The 21,163-nt window shown below is 41.2% G+C and overlaps 1 protein-coding gene across 9 annotated transcripts in view; it reads right to left on the bottom strand.

Moving 5' to 3' along the window:
- Positions 1-21,163, bottom strand: part of astn1 (astrotactin 1) — a 380,707-nt gene that overhangs the window by 9,173 nt on the left and 350,371 nt on the right. For all 9 annotated transcript variants that reach the window (XM_056392103.1, XM_056392104.1, XM_056392108.1 and 6 more), the window contains 3 exons: positions 12,603-12,738; positions 9,464-9,564; positions 7,056-7,239 (listed from right to left, as the gene is read on the bottom strand). In XM_056392103.1, the coding sequence (XP_056248078.1) occupies positions 7,056-7,239; positions 9,464-9,564; positions 12,603-12,738 (421 nt within the window). The remainder of the gene's footprint in view (positions 1-7,055; positions 7,240-9,463; positions 9,565-12,602; positions 12,739-21,163) is intronic.

Genomic DNA, 21,163 nt, shown 5'->3' with positions numbered 1-21,163 from the left:
GCCATTTGTTATTTCTGAAGTCTCCAGAAGCTTAAGTTTCTAAGTTGATTGTGTAATTTTTTTTATTAGAGTTCACTGTTCACTTTTGAACTTGATCCCAAAGTAAGACCACAACTTAAATGTGGATTGCAGGAGGGAAGAGAACACAGCACAATGCAGATTCCACAAAGAAATCTACAATGGCACTCAGAGTGCCAAGGTCAAACAAACCTACATCACAAAAAGATTCTGGATTCTGTCCATTAACTAGATTTACACCTAAACTGCCCCCCCCCCCCAGTTTGGTGCAAATCAGTTTACTACTTTTTGCGTAATCCTGCTGAAAAACAAACAAACACGAGTGAAAACATAACCTCCTTGGTGGAGGTTATGATAATAACAATGATAATAATTATAAGACTAATAATAATAACTGGAGCGGTGGGTGGTTGCTGTCACAGATCTGGACAGATCTTGACCCCAAAATGTAAAATATCAGTAAGATGTATAAAGTTAAAGCAGCTGCAATGATTTCCATTAATGTTGAAAATAAAATTAAACTTCTTCACTGTTTGATTGATTTAAATGTGGTATTTGTATTAAATGTAAGGAGACATCTCTCAATGGAATTATTATGTAAATTGAAATAATTCAAAATGTGTTTGCTGTTGATTATTAGTCTATATATCTAAATGTACTTTTTTTAGCATACAGGGCTGGAATATTAAATATGTAAGAGCAGTAGACAAAGATCATTAATGTGACAGCTTCTGTCTCATATTGGTGAATTTACTTTTCCTTTTATTTTCCTCTATTCTCATATTTTTAAGAGCAGAGAGTAAAATTAGCCACAGACAAACGTACGTGTATTTTTAATCCGCACATTCCCAATAATACTGTAATAATCAATTTTTAGACTTCAGTCTTTGTCTATTTCTAGCTCCGTTCTGCTATGAAAATATTTCTGTGGAAAAATCTTTTCTAATTTGATGGTACTCAGTCAAACAAAGCAGCACTGTGTTCTTCTGAGGGCAGATGAGGAGCTTTTAATTGCTAAATAACCTCATAACAAAGAATGCTGATATTGATAATGGGACGTTTTTTATACCGGAAATATATGTCCAAGTATGTAATACTATTCAATATCACAGAAAGCAGTAAATCAGTGGTGGGCCGGCAGCTGAAAGGCATGTCTATTTTAACTGTGTGTATTTCTGTCCTTCTCTCGACTATAAAAAGTCAGAGAGCAAAGTAAACAGTCTGCTGTGATTATGACTATGATTTCCTGAGAGAAATTCCAACCATAACAGCACTTATTATCGCAAGCTCTCCTCTGATTAGAGAGACTGTCATGTAAAAACAAAAAGAAAATTGAAAAAAAATCAAATATTTTTTCAGTTCATCAAAGGGCAGAGAGTCCAACCAAGGACATGGTCAGGACTGCGATGGCCAGGATCGAGAATTTGCTTTCAGCCCAGCCAAAACATCTAGCGTTTCTAAGTCAACAGCCAAGTGGCGTGCCTTTAAATGATGGGTACTCCCATGGCGATGACAAGGTCTGGCCCTCGGGAGAAGAAGTGTCAGGCCTTGGAGAGACAGCCGTTCGGTGAGTTTATGGTTTGAGTTAAAACATCACGCAATGCTGCATGAAAAAAAAAGGCAACAAAAATGTCCTCCGGTGGGTGCCAACTGGTCTCGTCAGTGCGATTCGATATGTTTCTAAAAGCAGCAGATCTGAGTATCTGCTGCCACAAGAAAGATAAAGCCACTTTTGTTCATTCATTTGTTTCCAGATATTGCTTACTTGGCCGCGGTGAGTTTACATTGAGCCCGAGCCTGTGCAGAGCTCTCGTTATCTCTATTTTGACTAGCTAATGAAAATCTAGTTTATTTAGTCCTCATCGTTTGTGGCAGCAAAAAAAACCAACAAAACACTGGGGAATTCTCTTCATAACAAGTTCAGCTGATCTGGAAAGATGAAACTGTGTGTGTGTGTGTGTGTGTGTGTGTGTCTGTTCTGTTGTTTACTGTTACCACAGATCTGTGTTGTTGGGTGGGACAGGTAGAGTATATATATCATATATATATCCCATATAGTATAAAGGTAGATGTCCATGTGTTGTGTGATTATAGATCAGGTCTAGATTCTATATTAATACTGTGAAAGTATCAAAGCCTCAGTCCACAGAGAAACGCACACAGCCTGTATTCAGAAACTGAGCCTTAAAACCAGCCGTCAGCACTTCTGGAACTTTGTGATGTCACAACAAAGCAGTCACTGCTCTCAGCCATGCCCCGCCCACCATCCAAACCTTGCAGGATTTGGTTTTTCTGCGTGTTTACCTGAAATCTGCTATATTTTTATTCAATCACTCAGTCAGCCAATCAGGCTCAGATCCTCCTCTCCTCTGATTGGCTCACTGACCTGTTGTTGCTAGAGCTCCAGAGAGAAGCCGAGAGAGGAGATGTAAAACTACACTGAGATGGTTTTTGGTTCTTAAAACCACAAATATATCTTCTTATGGATCAACACTTCAGATAAAACACTGGATAAGTGTGAAAAATGGGACATTTAATGTGATGAAATTGCATTAACAGCACCATTGCTGTAACAGTAAAGTTACCTCAAAGAAAGGACATGGCATATTTGCTGGTTTAAGGGGGTTTTACTTAAAAACATCATCAGGTGCAGGTAAAGGTGACATCCAATACTGGTCTGATAACAAAGATATTCAGTTCACTGAATCATGTATGCACACTGCTGGATGTGGTCTGAGGATCAATACTGTCAAAGCAGTACTCAACCTCATACATTTAAACATATAAACTACAGTTGAGTGTTTTTGCTGCAGCTTCAATCACATTTTAATATGTAATGAAATTTGGTATGCTGAGTTAGAAATCACCTCTTCTTCTGACCTTCACTGGAAACACGTCATAGACAATCATTTCTGACTACAATTAATAATTGTGAGTAACACACTAGGGCCAAAACCTGATGACCTGTGTTAAGTTTTCTGATTATTTGACTCAGAGAATTTACTGGCTTCTTTTGTCAGGTATGCACCACATCCTAAAACTGATCAGAGTACCATCAGCCAAAACTACCAAGAAAAACATTTGTCCTGTTGTCATGGGTGTCCAGTGACACAACGAGCCTAATTTGGTAATGACTAGATCGAGGGTTAAGGAGAACAAAATCCCAAATGGTGGACAAGAATTGCAGAAACTTCATAGAACAGATTACTCTAACAGAATATTTTTTATTCTAACCTGTCAGGTTTTAGGGAACCTTTTGTAGCAGGGCACATGGGTAAACTGGTTTATACTAAATCTGAATGAGCACTTTGGGGAATCTGGTAATAGGTGTAAATATAACATACGTTCACATAGCTTTCCCAGTATACCCTTTAATGCAAATGTATAACCTGGTTACTCATGTAGTAATGGCAGACAGAGTAGATGAGCAGTGGGTAAGGATTCAGATCTACAGTATCTGGATTGTTTGGCTGCCGTGGGTTTCATGGTTTCTGACACTGAGACGTTTATGGAAGAAGAAGAAGAAATACAGAAACAACAACAAGCACGAGCAGACAATGACTGATAACAGCAAAAACAACAGGCGCTTCAACAGTAAATTCTCAAACCTGCAGGGATTTCATCGGTCAAACAAATAGTAGCATCTCTGCACATGCCTGCTGTTTATCCGACTGACTATGCTGTGATACTTTATACCAACAAACAATTGGCTGAGCTGGCTTCACAAACCCGGGCCAACATCAATACTGGACACTTGAAAAGTCAGAAACTTTGCATTACCATTCGTTTGCTTAAAATGATATCAGTAGTGCTTTGTCTTGGCGTCCGTGCAGCCCTTTATCTGCTGCATTTGTTTTTCCCACTGGTCAAATAACGTCAGAGAAACAAAACGTTTGACGCTGCGGGAGAAGTTGTCAGCGCGCTCAAGACTCGCCGCGGTGGAGCTGTGAGGCCATCAACCCCTCTGCCCGCCCGCCGGGTAACAATAGGAAGCATACAGCTCGGGCTCTTTCCTCACACCAAACCAGATACACAGGCAAGTCTAATGTTCATTTGATGACTTGGCTAAACAAAACATGTTTATACTTCCTTCCCCTGTTGCTAGGCCTCACCTTGAATGCACTTCTCTACTGCTTTTCCAGCTCTGAGGTGCCTTTATTAACATTAATCACCCCTCCCTTTAACTAAATTGGGGGGCTGTTAATCTAAGTGTATTTTAATGGAACACTTCAGAAGCAACTCCCTCAATTACATCAACTCTTTCCAGCATGGTCCCTATTAAAAACAACCTTTCATTTAGGGCGGGGGAACCCACAGACAGAGCGAGAAACAGAGAGAATTAAGGGAGCCTTGGCTAATCAGTTTCACCTGCCAAAGAGAAAGCATGCACCACAGACTGCCGTTTATAAGTATATTTTATATCAGACACATGGCTCTGTTTATAAAACATTAAGCTACAATTTTACATTATGGGTACTTATCCTGAGTTTGAGGGAAATTTGGGGCCCTCCCTGGTTGTGTGTTGCTAAATGGCCCCGTTGATGTCATGGAGGTTAAGCTCACTCAGCCTCTCAGTCCGTTTGAATGAATTTCCTCCGTAACTCTGATTCACACAAACAACCGCCTACAATCAAAGACAGCACTTAGGAAGCTGGGAGCAGAACATCTGCCAGCCTTTGAGAATCTAAACAAGAGTTGGACACCGCCGGGCTTTGAATGGGCCGATGGAGATTTGGCTGCTCGAGCCGTTGTAGGATGTGTTTGTAATTGTGCTGGAACAAAAAAAGAAAAGACGATTTGGAACAAATCACAGTTTGCTTTGAAAAATGTGTGAAGGAAATGCTTTAGCGAGATAGGATTACCTCTGTTTTGGTTTTGTTTAGTATGTTTTGGTTTGAAGGAGGAATGTTCACATGTCATGTGCATCACAGCAGCTAGAAACAGATGCTAGCTGGTGAACACAGTGGAGCAGTGAGCAGCTAAAAACCCGGATATTCCTCTCAGAGGTTGGCAGAGACCAAAAACAGAGCTAAAAGGAGACAGTGAATATCAAATTCATCATGTGCTCGCAAACACAACGTCAAATGAAGAGTAATGTCGCTCCGTAAGTGCTGGATGTGTAAACAAATAAATAAATAAAGGTGAAGAAAACAACTTGTCACTGCTGTGCTCCACTTTCAGCTGCTGCTAGGCCTAACAAAGCAACAGTTAGCCTACTCTGGACACGCTAACATTACTGTGTCTCAGTCAAACAGTATTCAAGTAACAGGAACAGGTGCAGTAACAGGATAAACACGTGGTCAAGCAGTGACCTGTGTCAAAGTGGAAAAGTTAGGAAAGGTGAGACTTCTGTGTCTGGACGACCCTGCGTTGTTGCTGGAGCTCACTGCCTGCGACGGTGCTGTGTTATTTCACGCAGTACTAAAGGACAACACTGGTGATATTCTATATTCTTGTTATTGGAAATAAATCCAATGAAAACCCAACAATGTGTTAGTCTATCTCGCAATACTTCCATTCTTCCCTAACCTGTGTGTGGCACTCAGCCCCTGGCCCATTCATTCTTACTGAAGACATAAATCTTTTAAAAACAGTCATGAATATATACTTTCATTTAAAAAAAAAAAAAAAAAAAGGCTAAAGACAGAATATAGAAAATGAGAAGCCTTATCCTTTAAACAGGCAGCTTTAGTTATGAATTGATCAGCACAGTTGGTGGTATGTAGCGAGTCCTCTACAAGTAGTTGGACTTTGAGTGAGGTCTATAAATCATTGTTAGGATGGGAAGAGTTTCACACAGGCAGTAGGGGGTAGAGTAATCACTAATGGAGCGTATCTGTAACTTTAGTCCGGTCCAGATCTGCCATGTGTTTAATTTTTATGAACTGCAAACAGCTAAATCAGTGTCTGGGCTTTCGAAGATATTTGAAATTGCTGGTGACTATTTCTTGTTTGAAAGGACCGTCTGCTGAAATTGCACTTGAAAGTGGTGTTCACACCACCAAAGCGTGATCCAACCCAGACTCTTGTCCAGTTGCCACTTTTTCTTCAATCTTGCAGCCAGGCTGTGCTGTTATTGTTCGAAGACGTCAATGTCAATTGCACAAGTTCAGTACGACAGATTGCACTTTGTTGGTGGGAGGGCAGCTCATGAAGGGCGCACACACATATCTGCAATTTCAGAGACTGATTACAGTGAACACAGTCTACACATTATTAAAAGGGCTCAGTCTTTTGGTGTTCTGTATGAGTCTGACTCAGGGCAGACCTACAAGGCTTTGTATAATGTTGGATCCCTCTGATAAATTGGCCATCAAGCTAAAGTTGATGAGCAATTTGCTTGAAGGAATGCATATTTCTGATGTGAGCTTACATATCAGAAATGTGGGCATTTCTGAAACATAAACTGAATTCCAGTTGGTTGACTGTCTCACCGTTTCTGTCATTTTCATTTATTATCTACGGGAGTATAAACAAAGAGGTGCTTATAAGGTGTAAAATCAATGTCCATTCCCTGAAAATGAGATGCCTTTTGTTGTTTGCTTTGCTTTAAAGAGGCTATTTGTACATTTTCTCTGCTGCCGAACACAGATTTTTTTTGTTGTTGCTGGGAGCAGGTGGTGGTGATTGTTGCTTGACAAGAGCTTCAGCCGTCATTGTGTTTACAATACAGGAGGTTATAATCCTTCTGATCAGCGCTGCATCTTCAGGGCAGACTGGAGGCTTCAGTGAGTCGCTAATGGAAAGTGACCAGATGGGCCGGGGCTAGCTGGTTAGCATGCTAACTTCAGTAGAAGAAAAGACGTGATAGAGACGAGCTCTTGGTGAGTAAAGAAATGAAGTTTGATGCTGGACTCACAACATTTCTTCTAGACTGGTGAGTAAACAGCTGTTAATATTAATCTTAGCTTAGTAGCAAGAGCAAAAGTTACAAACAGCTCCTCTAAAAACTGGCAGAGAGACTGGCATTTTATTCTTAAGGCAGGAAAAACTATAAATGCCTGACCAGAAGAACGGAGCTGAATGATAAACGGTACCTGGGTCCGAGCTCATCCTCACACCTCCAGGTGAATTCTCCGAAGCTCTCGTAGCGCTGGTTGTAGTGGTAGAGCACGCGGTGCAGCGTGGGAGCGCCCAGGTCCATCAGCGTGTTGTAGGCCGTCTGCTGCTCCTTCCCGCTGGTGTAGCCATTGAACAGGTTATAGATCTTATCGGCTATTTCTGGAAGGATGAAAATAATCAGAGGTCAACACTAACTTCAGGCAGCATCATGGCAGCTGCAAATGTCAGAGCATGTGAAGTAATGAGGGATGTCAGCAATCAGCACACAGCTTACTAATGTTTACCAAACTGACTGCTGGTGCTACTTGATACCAAACAATCCTCCAGGAAGAGGGAGGAAGAAGATTTAAATGTTGGTGACTCATCTTTCGCTTCTTTGCTGCTGTTTTGGAGACACAGTTAAGGTTTGATGTGTTTCTTCCCTTGGGTGGAGAACTTTTCCCTCCAGTATTTACTCCACATCAAAATTTCTGTGGACAATTAGGGCAAATCAGCCCTGTAGCCAGAGGGTAACTTCAGTGATGGGCATCTGTTTTTCACAGGCCCCCTTTATTTGTGTTGAATGATAATGGGAGATAATAGAAATGAAGGGTTTATTAGAGGAGATGTGATGCTCTTTCTCCCTTTCAACTGCATTTTAGGATAATACAACAGATGTCACTTTACACGCGTATCTTGGTATCATTACCATTTTAAAATGAATAAATCATTAATATGTTCTTCTAAAACGCAAACTGGATGGATCTTTGCTTCAAACAGGAAATGTTTTTTTCACAGGTCGTCAGGTCAGGACCTCATCCACCTGTCACGGTCTGGTCTGTTTAACGATGACAATAAAATCTGGTCAAAACAGAGCCACAGAGTGGAAATACTGCATTTCACACCATTCCCACTTCCAGGTGTTAAAATTAAAAGATGGAGCCCAAGTTGTGTCATACTTCAGTGGCTGGCACATCTTGTAATGGTTGATTCAAATCAGCAGCAGGAGCCACAATAATGCATTTGCTATGAACCTGTCACTGGTGCAGAAGGTGGCGAAAGACTTCAGCTCTGACCCTTCCTTTAATGTTTTTACCAGTAAAGAGGAGTGGCTGGAATAACACATTTTTTGTCTGTGCCTTCGTGGAATTGTAGCGTCTCCGCAAATGCACAACTGAGTGGAAGGACACGATTCTAAGGTTCAGCACCAACACTCGCCGCCTGCAACTCTACTACAGGTAAACCATATGAGTTTAATTCCCTTCACGCCGGCTGTAGAGTTCATGATTATTAGGCAAAAAGATTTATGGTTCTGCCAGAATTTATTCAATAAGAGTGGCATATGTCATCTATTTCAAATGATGTTCTCGGGGCATGCAGAGCGCGGTGAGAGCTGTGTGTGGGAAAATTGGAACTGTGTTGGTTGATGAATGACCCCTGGTTAGGTCTGTTCTACTGGTGAGCTTGAATCTCCACAAACAGCTCTGCTCCAGAGAGGACACGAGTATATCACTCGCTCTATGAACTGCTCTTTAAAGCTCCATATCTTCCTCTTCTCCTGTGTTTTATTTGAAGTGTTGATCCATAAGAAGACATATTTGTGGTTTTAAGAGCCAAAAACCGTCTCAATGTAGTTTTACATCTCCTCTCTCAGGCTTCTCTCTGGAGCTCTGATAACAACAGGTTAGAGGAGACTCTGAGCCTCTCTTTATTTGATCTGAGTGATCAAATAAAAATGTACCAGATTTCAGTTAAACACTCAGAGAAACCAAATCCTGCAAAGGTTGGATGGTGGGTCCAGGTGGGCGGGGCTTGGGGCATGACTGAGAGCGGTGACTGCTTTGTTGTGACATCACAAAGTTCCAGAAGTCCTGACGGCTGGTTTTAAGGCTCAGTTTCTGTGTGCATTTCTCTGTGGACTGAGGCTTTGATACTTTCACAGTATTAATATAGAATCTAGACCTGCTCTATAATAAAAAAAAGACAGACATCTACCTTTATACTTAATGGGACCTTTTTACGTCTGTTTTGAGGTCTTGAAACATAACTGCAACAGAAAATACAAATGTCTGTCCTGTAAATTAACTAAAGCCAAATTAGATTTTGGTTATTAGAACATAAAGAAAATTCAACTCATCAATTTTGTTTAGATTTTACATTTACTCATTTGATGTTTTTATCCAAAGTGACTTACAGGGGAGGGACATCACAATTTTACATGTATTTTTGTTAAAAAAATATCTGTCACACAAAGCATGAGCATAACTGTCTCCAACGCACAATGTGAAAAGTTTCCTTTTTCTTTGTATCAATGTGACCTCAAGATGAATCTCTGTGAGCCACCTGCGGTCAGGGCTGAAAGATGAGTCACCTCTCTGACTTAAGTCTGTGTCTCTTTCCTCACCTTGTGCTTTGACGTCATCCACAGTTGGACATGGAGTTTTGATGGTGACCTCACTTGGACTGGAACGGCGCCCTGTGTTGTCTACTGCCCAAAGCCGGAACCTGCACGCATAAACACACAGACACACACACAGACACACACACATGCATGCAGACACACACACACAAAGACACACACACATGCATGCAGACACACACACATGCACGCAGACACACACACACACACACACACACACACACACGTGCAGACACACACACACGCACAGACACAAGCACGCAGACACACACACATGCACGCAGACACACACACACACACACAGACACACACACATGCATGCAGACACACACACACATGCACACACACACACACAGACACACACACATGCATGCACACACACACAGACACACACACATGCACACACACACACAGACACACACGCATGCAGACACACACACACACACACACACACACACACACACAGACACATGCACGCAGACACACACACACACATGCACGCAGACACACACACACACACACACACACACACACACACACACACACACACACACACACAAATACATATCAACTCTGCTCCTGATTTTGAGTGATAAACTGTTTTTCAGTCAGAATGAATCTGCTGAACCAACATTATATCAGCAGCAGCAAACATCTGGCAGCTGCTGCTGTTCCCGCTGCTGCTGAATCAATTAAAAGACTTCCCTCGGTGGAGATGAGAGCCTGCGTTATCAATACAGAGCGTTCGCTGGTGCCAGACTGACAATAAGCACATCTCTACACAACTGATCAGCTGTCATTTCACTGAATGGATATCTCCACCTAGTGGCCAAAATGCAACTTGCATCCACCTGCAGCGTCAAACAAAGAGGCAGCCATTCAAACGGTAGCAGAAGATAGAGCGTGCAAGAAAAGAACATTTTATCATCAGCCTGGCCAGATTTAGAGTTTTATTCAAATTATAGTTACAGATGAAAAGATGAATGGATCACACATATGGATATTTCAGTGAAAACAGCAACAGACTTTAAACATTTAAACCTTTCAAACTCATCTTCAGAGACTGAACTTTTGATGCAGTTTCAGAGAATCTTTTCTGTGTTGCCAGAATGTACAAAAACTCTCACCCCGCCATATATTTTCCCCCTCACAAGGCGCCAATCTCAAGCTTAATACAGACTCTGTCTCTATGAAGGGCGTGCACTGCCCTGAAGGGAGAGACGAGGCCTCGGCTCGGGGAGATGAATGAGCTGCCAGACGGGATAGAGAGAGCAGAAGCCCGACTGATGCTGGGATTAAAAGGGCATGTGTAGCTGCTCACTCAGTCCACATACATCAAAACTGTTTGAAGAAGCTCTGTCCACGGGCTTCTTGCCCTTTTTCTATTTGCTTTTGTTGTGCTCAAACTCTCTCATCCCCTCTGTACCTCACTCTTGATCTTTTTTCTTTTTCTTTCCCCTCACTCTTTTTCTGCTTTTCTTTCTTTTTCTGCCCTAAAACTTTTCCCGTGCTTCTTTTAGCTCTTTTTTATTTTCGCTCCCATTCCTGCATTTCTTTCACTCCACCTTACTCTTCCTCTGTGATGTGTGTGTGTGTGTGTGTGTGTGTGTGTGGCTTCATTCCTGGCAAGCTGTTGGTGAGATAAGTGTCAGCATGTGTATGAGAGCATCTGAGTATCCGGTGTGTGAGAATACATGTGTGTGCGGAGAGGAAAAATAAAAAAACCCCACATCTCGTTCACTACATCACATTGTTAAACTTCTCTTCTCTGCAGGTGTAAACATACACAGACACAATACAGAACTCTCTGAACACAAAATGGAAAGAAAGACAGTTTTTTTTATTGTCTTTGTCTTTTTTTATAATAAAAATTTACTTCAGAGGTCAATTATTTTTTTTCAGCCCTGACTGGAAGCAAAAATACCCAGAAAATTAACCCTAATTATCCTGATTCAAATTCTTAAAGACTTTAAAAATAAACCCTGAATTACCTGGGTCAGTAAAGGTATCACATCGACACAGTATGTGAGGACATCGCTAACTTAGTCTGTATGTGACCTCCTGAGCACTTGAAGAATATTGAATTACTTAGAATAACTAAAGCCCCGGACCCTGCAGGGTAAACCCCGCCTCAAGTGTTTTGGTTGACACCACTATGCTACAATTATGATATGCTAACGTACATGTGTATCTGTGATGTGCAGGATATGAAATATTTTTTTCTTTGGCAGAATCCCTTGAAAGATGGTAATCGCCTCAAACTTTACACATACAGTAGAAACTTACAGGGGCAGAGTTACAGAGGAAGATCAATGTCAAACTTCTAAGAGTGTTTGTTTTTATATATATATATATATATATATATATATATTTTTACATTTAACATTCATTAAAAAAAATCCAGCTGTCAAATGTCACAAAGCCGGTGTTACCAACTGCTTTCAAAGACTTTCAACTGCTTGACAAAATCCCCAAACAGATAAGTTAAAGACAAAGTCTGTGCTGCGACTTTGTGTATATTTACATGTAAAATGATCGCTCAGAGAGAAAATTAGAAGCAGCAGAATACGTTGCTCTCACACGGCGCACAGCTCCTTCATGTTCATGTCAGCTGCTGTGTGAACTGAACGTACTGCTCCGCCTCTGTGGTGCCTCTCCGCCACACTGCAGCACTGCTAACTCTCTTCTCTGGACAGTGACTGAGGTTTGTCGCTAGGTTCGTTGCTAGGTGATTTTATGAAAAAAAAAAAAAGTCGCTCAATCTAGCAACTCTGCTTAAAACTACAATGTGCTTCAAATTTAAATTGCTTTGTTTTCTATTTCTACACGTGTTAAAAACATAAATATGACGCTTTGGAAATGTTGGAATTCACCTTCCAACTTCAGTTGGGCTGAATAAATTATGAATGCACAGAAATCGAGATACAACTTCTGAGTGCACAAACAGTCCGGCAGTCAAATTTGCGTGACTATAGCAAGGCACAGTTTTGCTTTACCTTCAATTTAAAAACACATCTGACAGTAGAGAAAATTTTATTAGAAGTGGTGAGGCCTGCAGTCTAGTGTCTGGTTCAATCATCACTTTATTTTACATGTTCAGGAGAAAAACAGGAAAGTAACTTACATATATATGGTGTCAGGCTCCAGGCAGCGAATGATCATACTGACAGAAGAGGACAGGAGGTTGGGGATGTCCCCTAACATCACACACGGAGACCTGGCCCCCGACAAGATGTCATCCACAAAGCTCAGAAGGGTTTCTGCAGCAGAGAGAAAGACGGTGGGATACTGAGAAGGCACAAATCACACAAGGAGTTCCTGTAGAATAAGAATCTGTTTTCTGGGGTCTGGATTTTCTCTTTTTAGATCACTGCAGTTCATCAGATCAGACGGTCGGGCAATTGCATAAATAGTACACGACTTAGTGAATTCAAGTTTATACTTGTACTATACTATAATTATTCTAATTTACTTTGAGGTAAGATGAGGACAGTTCTGCTTCGCCAGGGCTAAATGAAATATATGAAACACAGGAACATGCCTGTTGTTTGAAAGGGCCGATTAATGTAACTTGACATTAGACATGTCTCTCTGCTCTGTGTAAACACACAACAAATGTAAAACAGATGAGCATCGCTTTGCACAACACACACTGTGAGTGCAGCGTGTACCTGTAGAGTCTATGGAAGAAACATCACCTCCTGTCTTACAGAAATCTAAAAAGTGATTTGTTTTTTATTCATTTATATGTATAACAATGAGATTCTACTGACTAACTGATCAGATACAGGCATGGTCGGCTGCATTAGACATCAGTGATCTGAGCCATTAACTTCCATTTATTCTGAGAAAAGGCAAAAACAACAGCTGATCCACCTCGACACACGCAGTCCATTCACAGCCTTCAACTGTGCTGTTGCAGATGGAAGTGGAAGGGCACCTTGACAGTAGATGCTGAGGGAGAAGAGTGTTTCTCAGTCACTGTCCGCCCACCTTTCACCAGCAGATTTAAAACACCGACTGTTCAGCTAAAAGTTTTCCTTCACCTCCGGGTCAACATCCCCCGACTTTTGCATAATCCTTGCGTGCACTGTTTTGATGCCTGAAAGAGTTTCAACATCTCCAAGGTTATAAAAATAACACAAACACCCACATGAAGTAGGTTTCAAAACCTACAAAAAATCCCAATAAAATGGAGGTGATCTTAAACTCTTGCATAAACAAAATCACAATTCACTATTTTCAATTTACATGTGGAACATGATTAAACTAGCGGCTTTGTGAATGTATGTCTCCACCAACCAGCCAAGTTACAGGAAATATGGTCACATATTGGTTGGTTGCCTGAGTTACAGCACTGAATAATGGCCAGAAGTGTTTTTGCAGAACATTATGATGTCACAGTGACCTTTGACCATTAGGATATGAACTGTCATCACTTAACTTTATCCTTATAGACATTTGTGTTAAATTGTGTCATAATTACTGTATGAATATGTGACCTTGACCTTTGACCACCAAAATCGCCAACATAAAATTGACATAAAAAAGCAAAGAATCGTTAGGAGTTTTTCTTACAGCATTTCCAACCCATGTCAAAACACTGTAAAATAAATGATTTGAAATTAATTTGCAATTATGTGTCAACTGTAGTTTTGTATTTTTTTATTTTGAAAATCTGCAGCAGACAGAACCGATATAATCAGGGATAATAACACCTGTATTCACCTGAGCCTCTCACATGAAAGAGAAGAAACCCTCTGACCTCCTCCTCCTCCTCCTCAGGGCTCCTTTCCTGCTGCTCAGGCTGCTTGTGACACACGCAGTTAGCTATGTTTTCCCAGCTGGCACTGCGTACGTCAAAAGGGCATTTGGCCACCGGGGTGTGTGTTTCACTGTAAAGAGGAAAAACCCTCTGCTTGGAAAAGCCAAGACTGTGTGTGTGTGTGCGTGTGTGTGTGTGAAGGTGTGTGAAGTGATGGGTGCTCTGAGGTGGTCATCTGTGACCCTCCTCAGCACAAGCAGTGCCTGTCTGTGTGTATTTATACAATATGTGTGTGTGAAGTGATGGACGCCCTACAGTGATCACCTGGGCCTTTCTTCTACAAGAGCCTTGCCTCTGTGTGTGTGTGTGTGTGTGTGTGTGTAAATACGTGTATGTGTGAGTGATGGCTGCTCTGAGGTGGTCACCTATGTCTTCCCTGTCAGCCCTAGCTTGTGTCACCAGCTGGTAAACTGTAGGCCAAGTGCCACAGAGTGGTGGAGGTGTGTAGCAGCTGTCAGAGAGAGGTGTTTACTCAGCGTGGAGACTGACACACGAGTGAAAGATATAAACAGTGCTGCAGATGTAAATGAAAAGTGACATTGTGAGGCTTTGCACTTAGCATGTTAATTGCAAAGCTGGTTGGAATATCTGTCTAGTGTGTAAGGAGGCATATAAAAAGGAAACAGTGTTTTATTCTCTCAGTATCTGAGCTAGTTGAGTTGTAAATGGGAAATTGCGCCCAACATCAATCTGTCCGAGCACCCAACTTCAGAAATTCACTTCGTATTTGTGAATATATTAACCTCTGTATTACGCACTGCCCGTGTTTACCACAACTGTCTCATAATACAGGCCTTCATGAGGCTAACTGAAACACATTTAAAGACTGAAATGAAAACAGTGTCGATGCGACTGGGGCTTGACGGTCGCTCATTTTCAACTGTTTGAGGCAGAAGCTCAGAGGAGAAAACAGCATGAGAGCTGTTTATTTTCCTTCTCAGCTACAGTAGAGAGCAAGAAAAACACAAGACAGAAAGGGGTTAAACAATTTCCTCTGTTGGATGGAAACTTATTTTAAAGCAGTTTGCTGAGGTTTGACTAAAATGATCATTCTCGATCTTGACTGACATGAAATGATCAACTAAATTTCTGTTGACTGAAGATTAAAATGTCCATAATTTTAGTTTTAGACTATAAACTGACTAAAAATAAAATCTGAAAAACCGCCAACAAAATGAACACTAGTGGGAGTGTTTAGTAAGGAAGCCCTGAAGGACAAAATGTATCTTGCCAGGGTGAGTCTTTTTTTTCCATCTGTGAAAACAACCCCAGAGAGGCAAAAAAATAATGTTTTTTTTTTTTACTTGCCTTTCAGGGCTTCTGTACAAACCTACAAATGTATGTAGTAATTCGAGTTTTCCAGTATCACACTTAGTGGCAAACTTCAGGGCTGAAAAGTGAAGCCAACACGAGTGCAAAAAGAAACTGCAGTTCCACTAATGACCACTTGCGGCTGGCTCAAAAAGTGAGTCAATCCCTATAGACTTCCATGTTATAATGCCCCACTTTACAGCAGAGACAAACATGAAACAGTTTGGCTCTGTATATCTAATTTCCCGCTTCGTGACAACTCACCACTTTAAATTTTACTAAGGATTAAAGTTGTACAGAACTGAGGGCACGGTGGTTTGAGTGACAGCTGTGGGGACCCTGCTGTACTGTATGTTGTATCATGACCGTGAAAGAAATTTAAAAAATAACCTGGAGGTGACAGAAATATTCAAATTAAAATGCAAAGTTAATAATACTGACAGGCACCAAAAGTTGTGTCATTTAACTGCAGGGTGCAGCGAGTCGCTCCACAGTCCACAGGCAGCAGGAATCAGGAGTAATATCCACAGGCTTAACAAGCACCGAGTCATAAACTAGTCGGGGAATGCGGTCTGATCAGCATGCTTCGGTTGCAGTTCGGCATGTTCGGGAAGTGTCGAGAACAGCGAGTGTGTATGAGAGCTGGTCTCAGCATCAGGTGAGATGAGCCAAGTTTGTAGAGCTTTGTACTCAGTGCCGAACGGTCTCAGCACAGAGTACAAACAACTACAGTAAACCCTGAGGGGGGGGGGGGGGACAATTCTGTCAGTCACTTCCTGCAGTGTTTAAAGCAAGCTAAACTTTGCCACATAGTACTGAGCTGACTCCTGCTCGTGGATATCACCCCTGAACTGTGAGGAAGCAAGTTTGCAGGCCGCACACAAAAAGCCGTACTAACAGCTGGTTTTCAGTCCATGTGTAACTCATGAAACAACACCATCGATAACACGGGAAACAGCAAACACTCGGAGAAACCAAATCCTGCAAGGTTGGTCTGAGGGTCTGGTTGGGCTGTGCTGGGGGCAGCTGAGGCTGGTGACTGGTTTGCTGTGACATCACAAAGTTACGTTGCGTCGGCTCGTTTTAAGGCTCAGTTTCTGAATGTGGACCGTGTGCATTTCTCCGACTGTGCTGTTATTTAAGTATTTAAGAAGTACTTGGGAATTAAAAAAGCACTGCACCAATTTCTCTGACAATTTTGTGGCACTATAACAATGACAGTTTTCATCTTAAAATACTGTCATTCCTAAGGCCACATAAATCAAATGACTTGACGACCGATACCCTTAATGTCTTTTGTGAGGACGGTCTTGTTGAATCTCATTAGTCTCAGAATAAGTTTTCAACATTTTACAAATGTAAGGATAATTGTGGGTTAATAAAATCTGGGTATTCGGAACCTATTTTTGTAATTTCAGCCATCTTTCCAATTCATCACAGTGGATTGTTGCTGTGATCTCTGAACAAGGCAACGATACTAAAGAGAAGTTTGTTGAGACAACAATCATGAGCGGACAGACTATCAGACGGATTGTAAATAAATCCAGATCTTACTTAAACTTGTCTGGAGGAGAAAACAAAGGAGATCAGGCAAATTACAACCTGTACTGTCTGTTCAACATCACCTTCAGAGACTGAATCTTCCATACTTGGCTTGTCACTACCTGTCTGATCATCTAACTGCTTGTGTTTCTTGCCCTTTCAGACTTCATTCAGACTTCAAACCAAAAACATAAAACACAGAGTCGTGATAAACAGGAACTCTCCTTTAGAAAATCTGTCCAGAAAAACCATTATATTGCTCTCTTGAACCATATTGCACATTTGGCCTCACCTCAGTCACTGATGTCAAGGCACATATTTTGCCTTTGGCAGTGTCAAATGGACTGTGATTAGAAAACTGTTAGCCAAGTACAGATGGATGATCCATTCTCACACTTTCACATCCCTGTCTGCTCTCACTCCCAAGCTGCCTCTCTCACATGGTGTAAAGTTGTGCAGCAGGAGGAGACTGGCTCAAAGCTGACTGTTCATGAACCCTTTAACAAGGCTTTGCTCAGACACAGAGACATAAGCCCATTAACACACGGCACTGGTGGAGATATAGGTTTCTGAAAACATGAAACTAGCTCTGCGCTGGACTGAGACACCTAACATTATTACTTTGCGGGTTCGAGCGCCGCCACCCACTTTTTATCTGATCGATCCCATCTTTCCTGCCTGTCTCCTCTGTAAACCACCTGAAGCAGCAGAGCCGCAGTACACACCCCATTAAAAACAGTTTGAGGAACCCCGCTGCACACTGTCATGACGAGAGGAATGCTTGATGTGGGTGGCCTCGCTGGCCAGGAGAACAGAAACTGCACCTAATTCGACTATAACAAATATCTCAGTCAAAGGAGACGTTTAACACTGTGAACGCTGTGTGCTGCCATGGCATTTATGGACCTGACTCAACACCAGGGGAATAAAAAAAGTACGTAGACACAAAATGTTTCTCTAGTGTGTCGACTGCTGACAGACAGCTAAAAAATGAAATTGATTCTGGAAGTGAATGAGAACAGTACTTCACCATCGATGGCTGCCGACCTGGCCAGCTCGTCATGGTTACTATGAACTTGAAAACAGTGTGTGGAGAATTCTTTTGGATTTCTATGTATTGTTATCACCTGATTATTTCATCCATAAGTTTTATTCCTGAGACAGTTCGTCATCACGAATCTCTGCCCAGGCCACAAACAGGTCCCCTACCGAGTTATTACGATCCCACATCCTCAAGATAATTTCATAAGCCTCTCCAAGAATGCTACAACTTTAACAGAGCACAGATATCCTTGATTTACTGTGAGTGAACAGATTAGAGATTGTGGCAGAGCAGCAGCCGAATGACATTTTAAATAAAAAATAAAAAAGAAGAAGAAAAAAAAGAAAAGAAAATGAATGTTTGATGATTTATGCCATCCTGGAAGTGACAACTGAACCTTTGGCAAGAGAAATGAGCACATTTTGAGCGGCTCAGATTGTGAAAAACATATTGAAATGTATTTTCTCTCAGTTGGTGTAACAGGCTGTACTTCCCACCATCTGAGGAACATGATCCTGCATTTCATTTGTACAGCTCTGGCCAGCCGACTTATCCTAAAATGACATTGGTAGAGTTTTAAAGATCCTATTGGGAAGTGCTGTAAATCTGTCTATTTAGTAAAATCAGTAAATCTGCCTGGGGCAGGAAAATCTAGCCTGATAGTGGGTGGGCACTATGGGAGATACTGTGAATGTGTACGATACTGACATCAAATGTTGGTTATTTGAAATGTATGGTTATGGGCAGTGATGTCTTTGCACAGGATTTCTACTCACAAACCTATTGAAAATAGGAAAAACATCCATAAAGTTCCTCTTTCACACATGCTACAGTCAGACTTAGAATTTCCAATATCAGGAAGCAGGGGTTTTATGTGGTGCAGCAGTTTGAGTGCTGTGGATGGTTTGGATCCAATTGGCTGCAGGTATGACATATTAAAAAATAATAAATAAATAATAACAGTAATAGCAATTACTTTGCTAAACCCAATCACTGTCCAATCATAGATTAGTAACTGAAATGCTACATGCCAAAACAGTGTGCATGGGGCTCTAACAAGAGCAATACTTTGTGTATGAAGAGTCTGGAGGGTGGTGCCTTTTTGTGTGTGTAGGATTTACAAAATCAAAAACACAATAGCAAGAATGTAGAGAACGGATTGGAAACTGCATGTCTGTCTGCTTGCTTTACTCTAAGTTGCAAACATTAGCATGTGCGGCTAACAAGCTTACTACCTACAGTGGTAACCTAGTGTTCCTTCCAAAGGCAAGGGGCATGCCATTACCTGTCTACATAACTGTGGTTCCAGTTGGGTTAGAAAAATACCTCCAGAAATACCTACCAGAGAAATACCTTCACAACTGGAATATCTGAGCCAAACTTGGATTGGATCTGGGTGCTTTGATACTTTCACAGTATTAATATAGAACCTGCTTCAAAACTGTCCTTCACACACATCTCCCCTTTATCCTTTGTTAAATCAGGAGGAGGAGGAGGATAAGGGTTAAATAATAACGTCTACCACATTCTTCATTTTTACAGGTTTACAATCTGACATCCAAACACACATCTACTACATATTGCTGAGCGACTTACCCACTGCTAATGAGTGTCACCGCAAATCACATTTGATTGGACTCATCCTGAGTGCAGGATGAGTCATGAAAAACATTTTTTTCGGTAAGAGAAAAAAGGATTTGTTTTTATCTTTAACATGTAACAAAAGATAAATGAATAATTAACACAGGCACATTAGAAATGGTATGAATTTTCACGTGCTTTATTCAGCAATTCTTTTCCACTGCACTGTGGCATTCTGCTTTTATTTCTACACCAACTTTTCCAAGCACAAAACTTTTTGCGTAATTTCAAGGGGTGGATGGAAACACTCTCACGGAGCGTCAGGCACACTGAGGACATGACACCAAACATGACCAAAGGTGACACCAAATGAATCGTCTTTATGAAGATAACGGACTTATATCAGGTTCAGTAAATCCATATCGATCTACAGTGGAACATCATGTTCTACACAGAGGAAATGAGATGACACACACCACACATAGATTGTGGAGATCCAGTTTTCAGAGGGGGAGAGCCACAACTCTGAGGAACTTGTCATTCAGCTGGAGTTGTTTACCCTCAACATTCTTAAAGTATGATTGGTTGGAAAAATCAAGGTTTGCCAGGAGACTGATGTGAGTTATGGGATGTCTCACCTTTTGAAGTCCTGCCTGCTGTCGTCAGTTCAGTTGTGCAGGCCTGAACCCTTAGTGTGCTTGTGTGCTTGTGTGCTTGTGTGTGTGTGTCTGTGTGTGTGTGGACCCTTCTAGCCAATCCACTGCTGTTTTTCTCAGCTTCTTAATGGAAAGGACAGGTGCTTTATAGATGATAATGTTTTTACTGTGGAATCTTAATGTCTATCAGACATTTGATAGCCGCGTATAAGTGTATAAGTCGAAATAAAAGAAGTCCCACTTAAATAATACTGCCATTTATGCATATATGCTTTAATTCATGAATGTTTGTTTTACCATGCCAGGCATTTTTTATGACTTGCAAAGAGCCAACATCACTTTCCTCCAAAATAAGATGACAACACCACCATGATTTTGCTTTGCATCCAACTCAAGCTAACAATATTAACATGTTGCTCCCTAGAAACTGTGTTTTGTTTCTTTAAAATTTTAATGAGTGGTGGAACATTTGGGAAATAAACTTGTTTGATTTCTTTCCAAGAGTGGGATAAGAAGGTTCATATTGATTTCATGTGATGTGGTTAGCCTAACTTAGCATAAAGACTGCGGGCAGGGGGAAGCAGCAGCTTCAAAAAGCTATCTAAAAACGACCAATTAGCATGTTATATCTTGTTTGTCTAATATATTCAAAAGGAAAATGTAAAAATCCTGTGATTTTACAGGAAGTCATGTACTAGAGCTTTTCCTAGTCAAACAATAGTTTGTGT

Source organism: Seriola aureovittata, chromosome 12, assembly GCF_021018895.1.
Source record: "Seriola aureovittata isolate HTS-2021-v1 ecotype China chromosome 12, ASM2101889v1, whole genome shotgun sequence".
Classification (NCBI taxonomy): domain Eukaryota; kingdom Metazoa; phylum Chordata; class Actinopteri; order Carangiformes; family Carangidae; genus Seriola; species Seriola aureovittata.
This window is presented reverse-complemented; position numbering and strand designations above follow the sequence as displayed.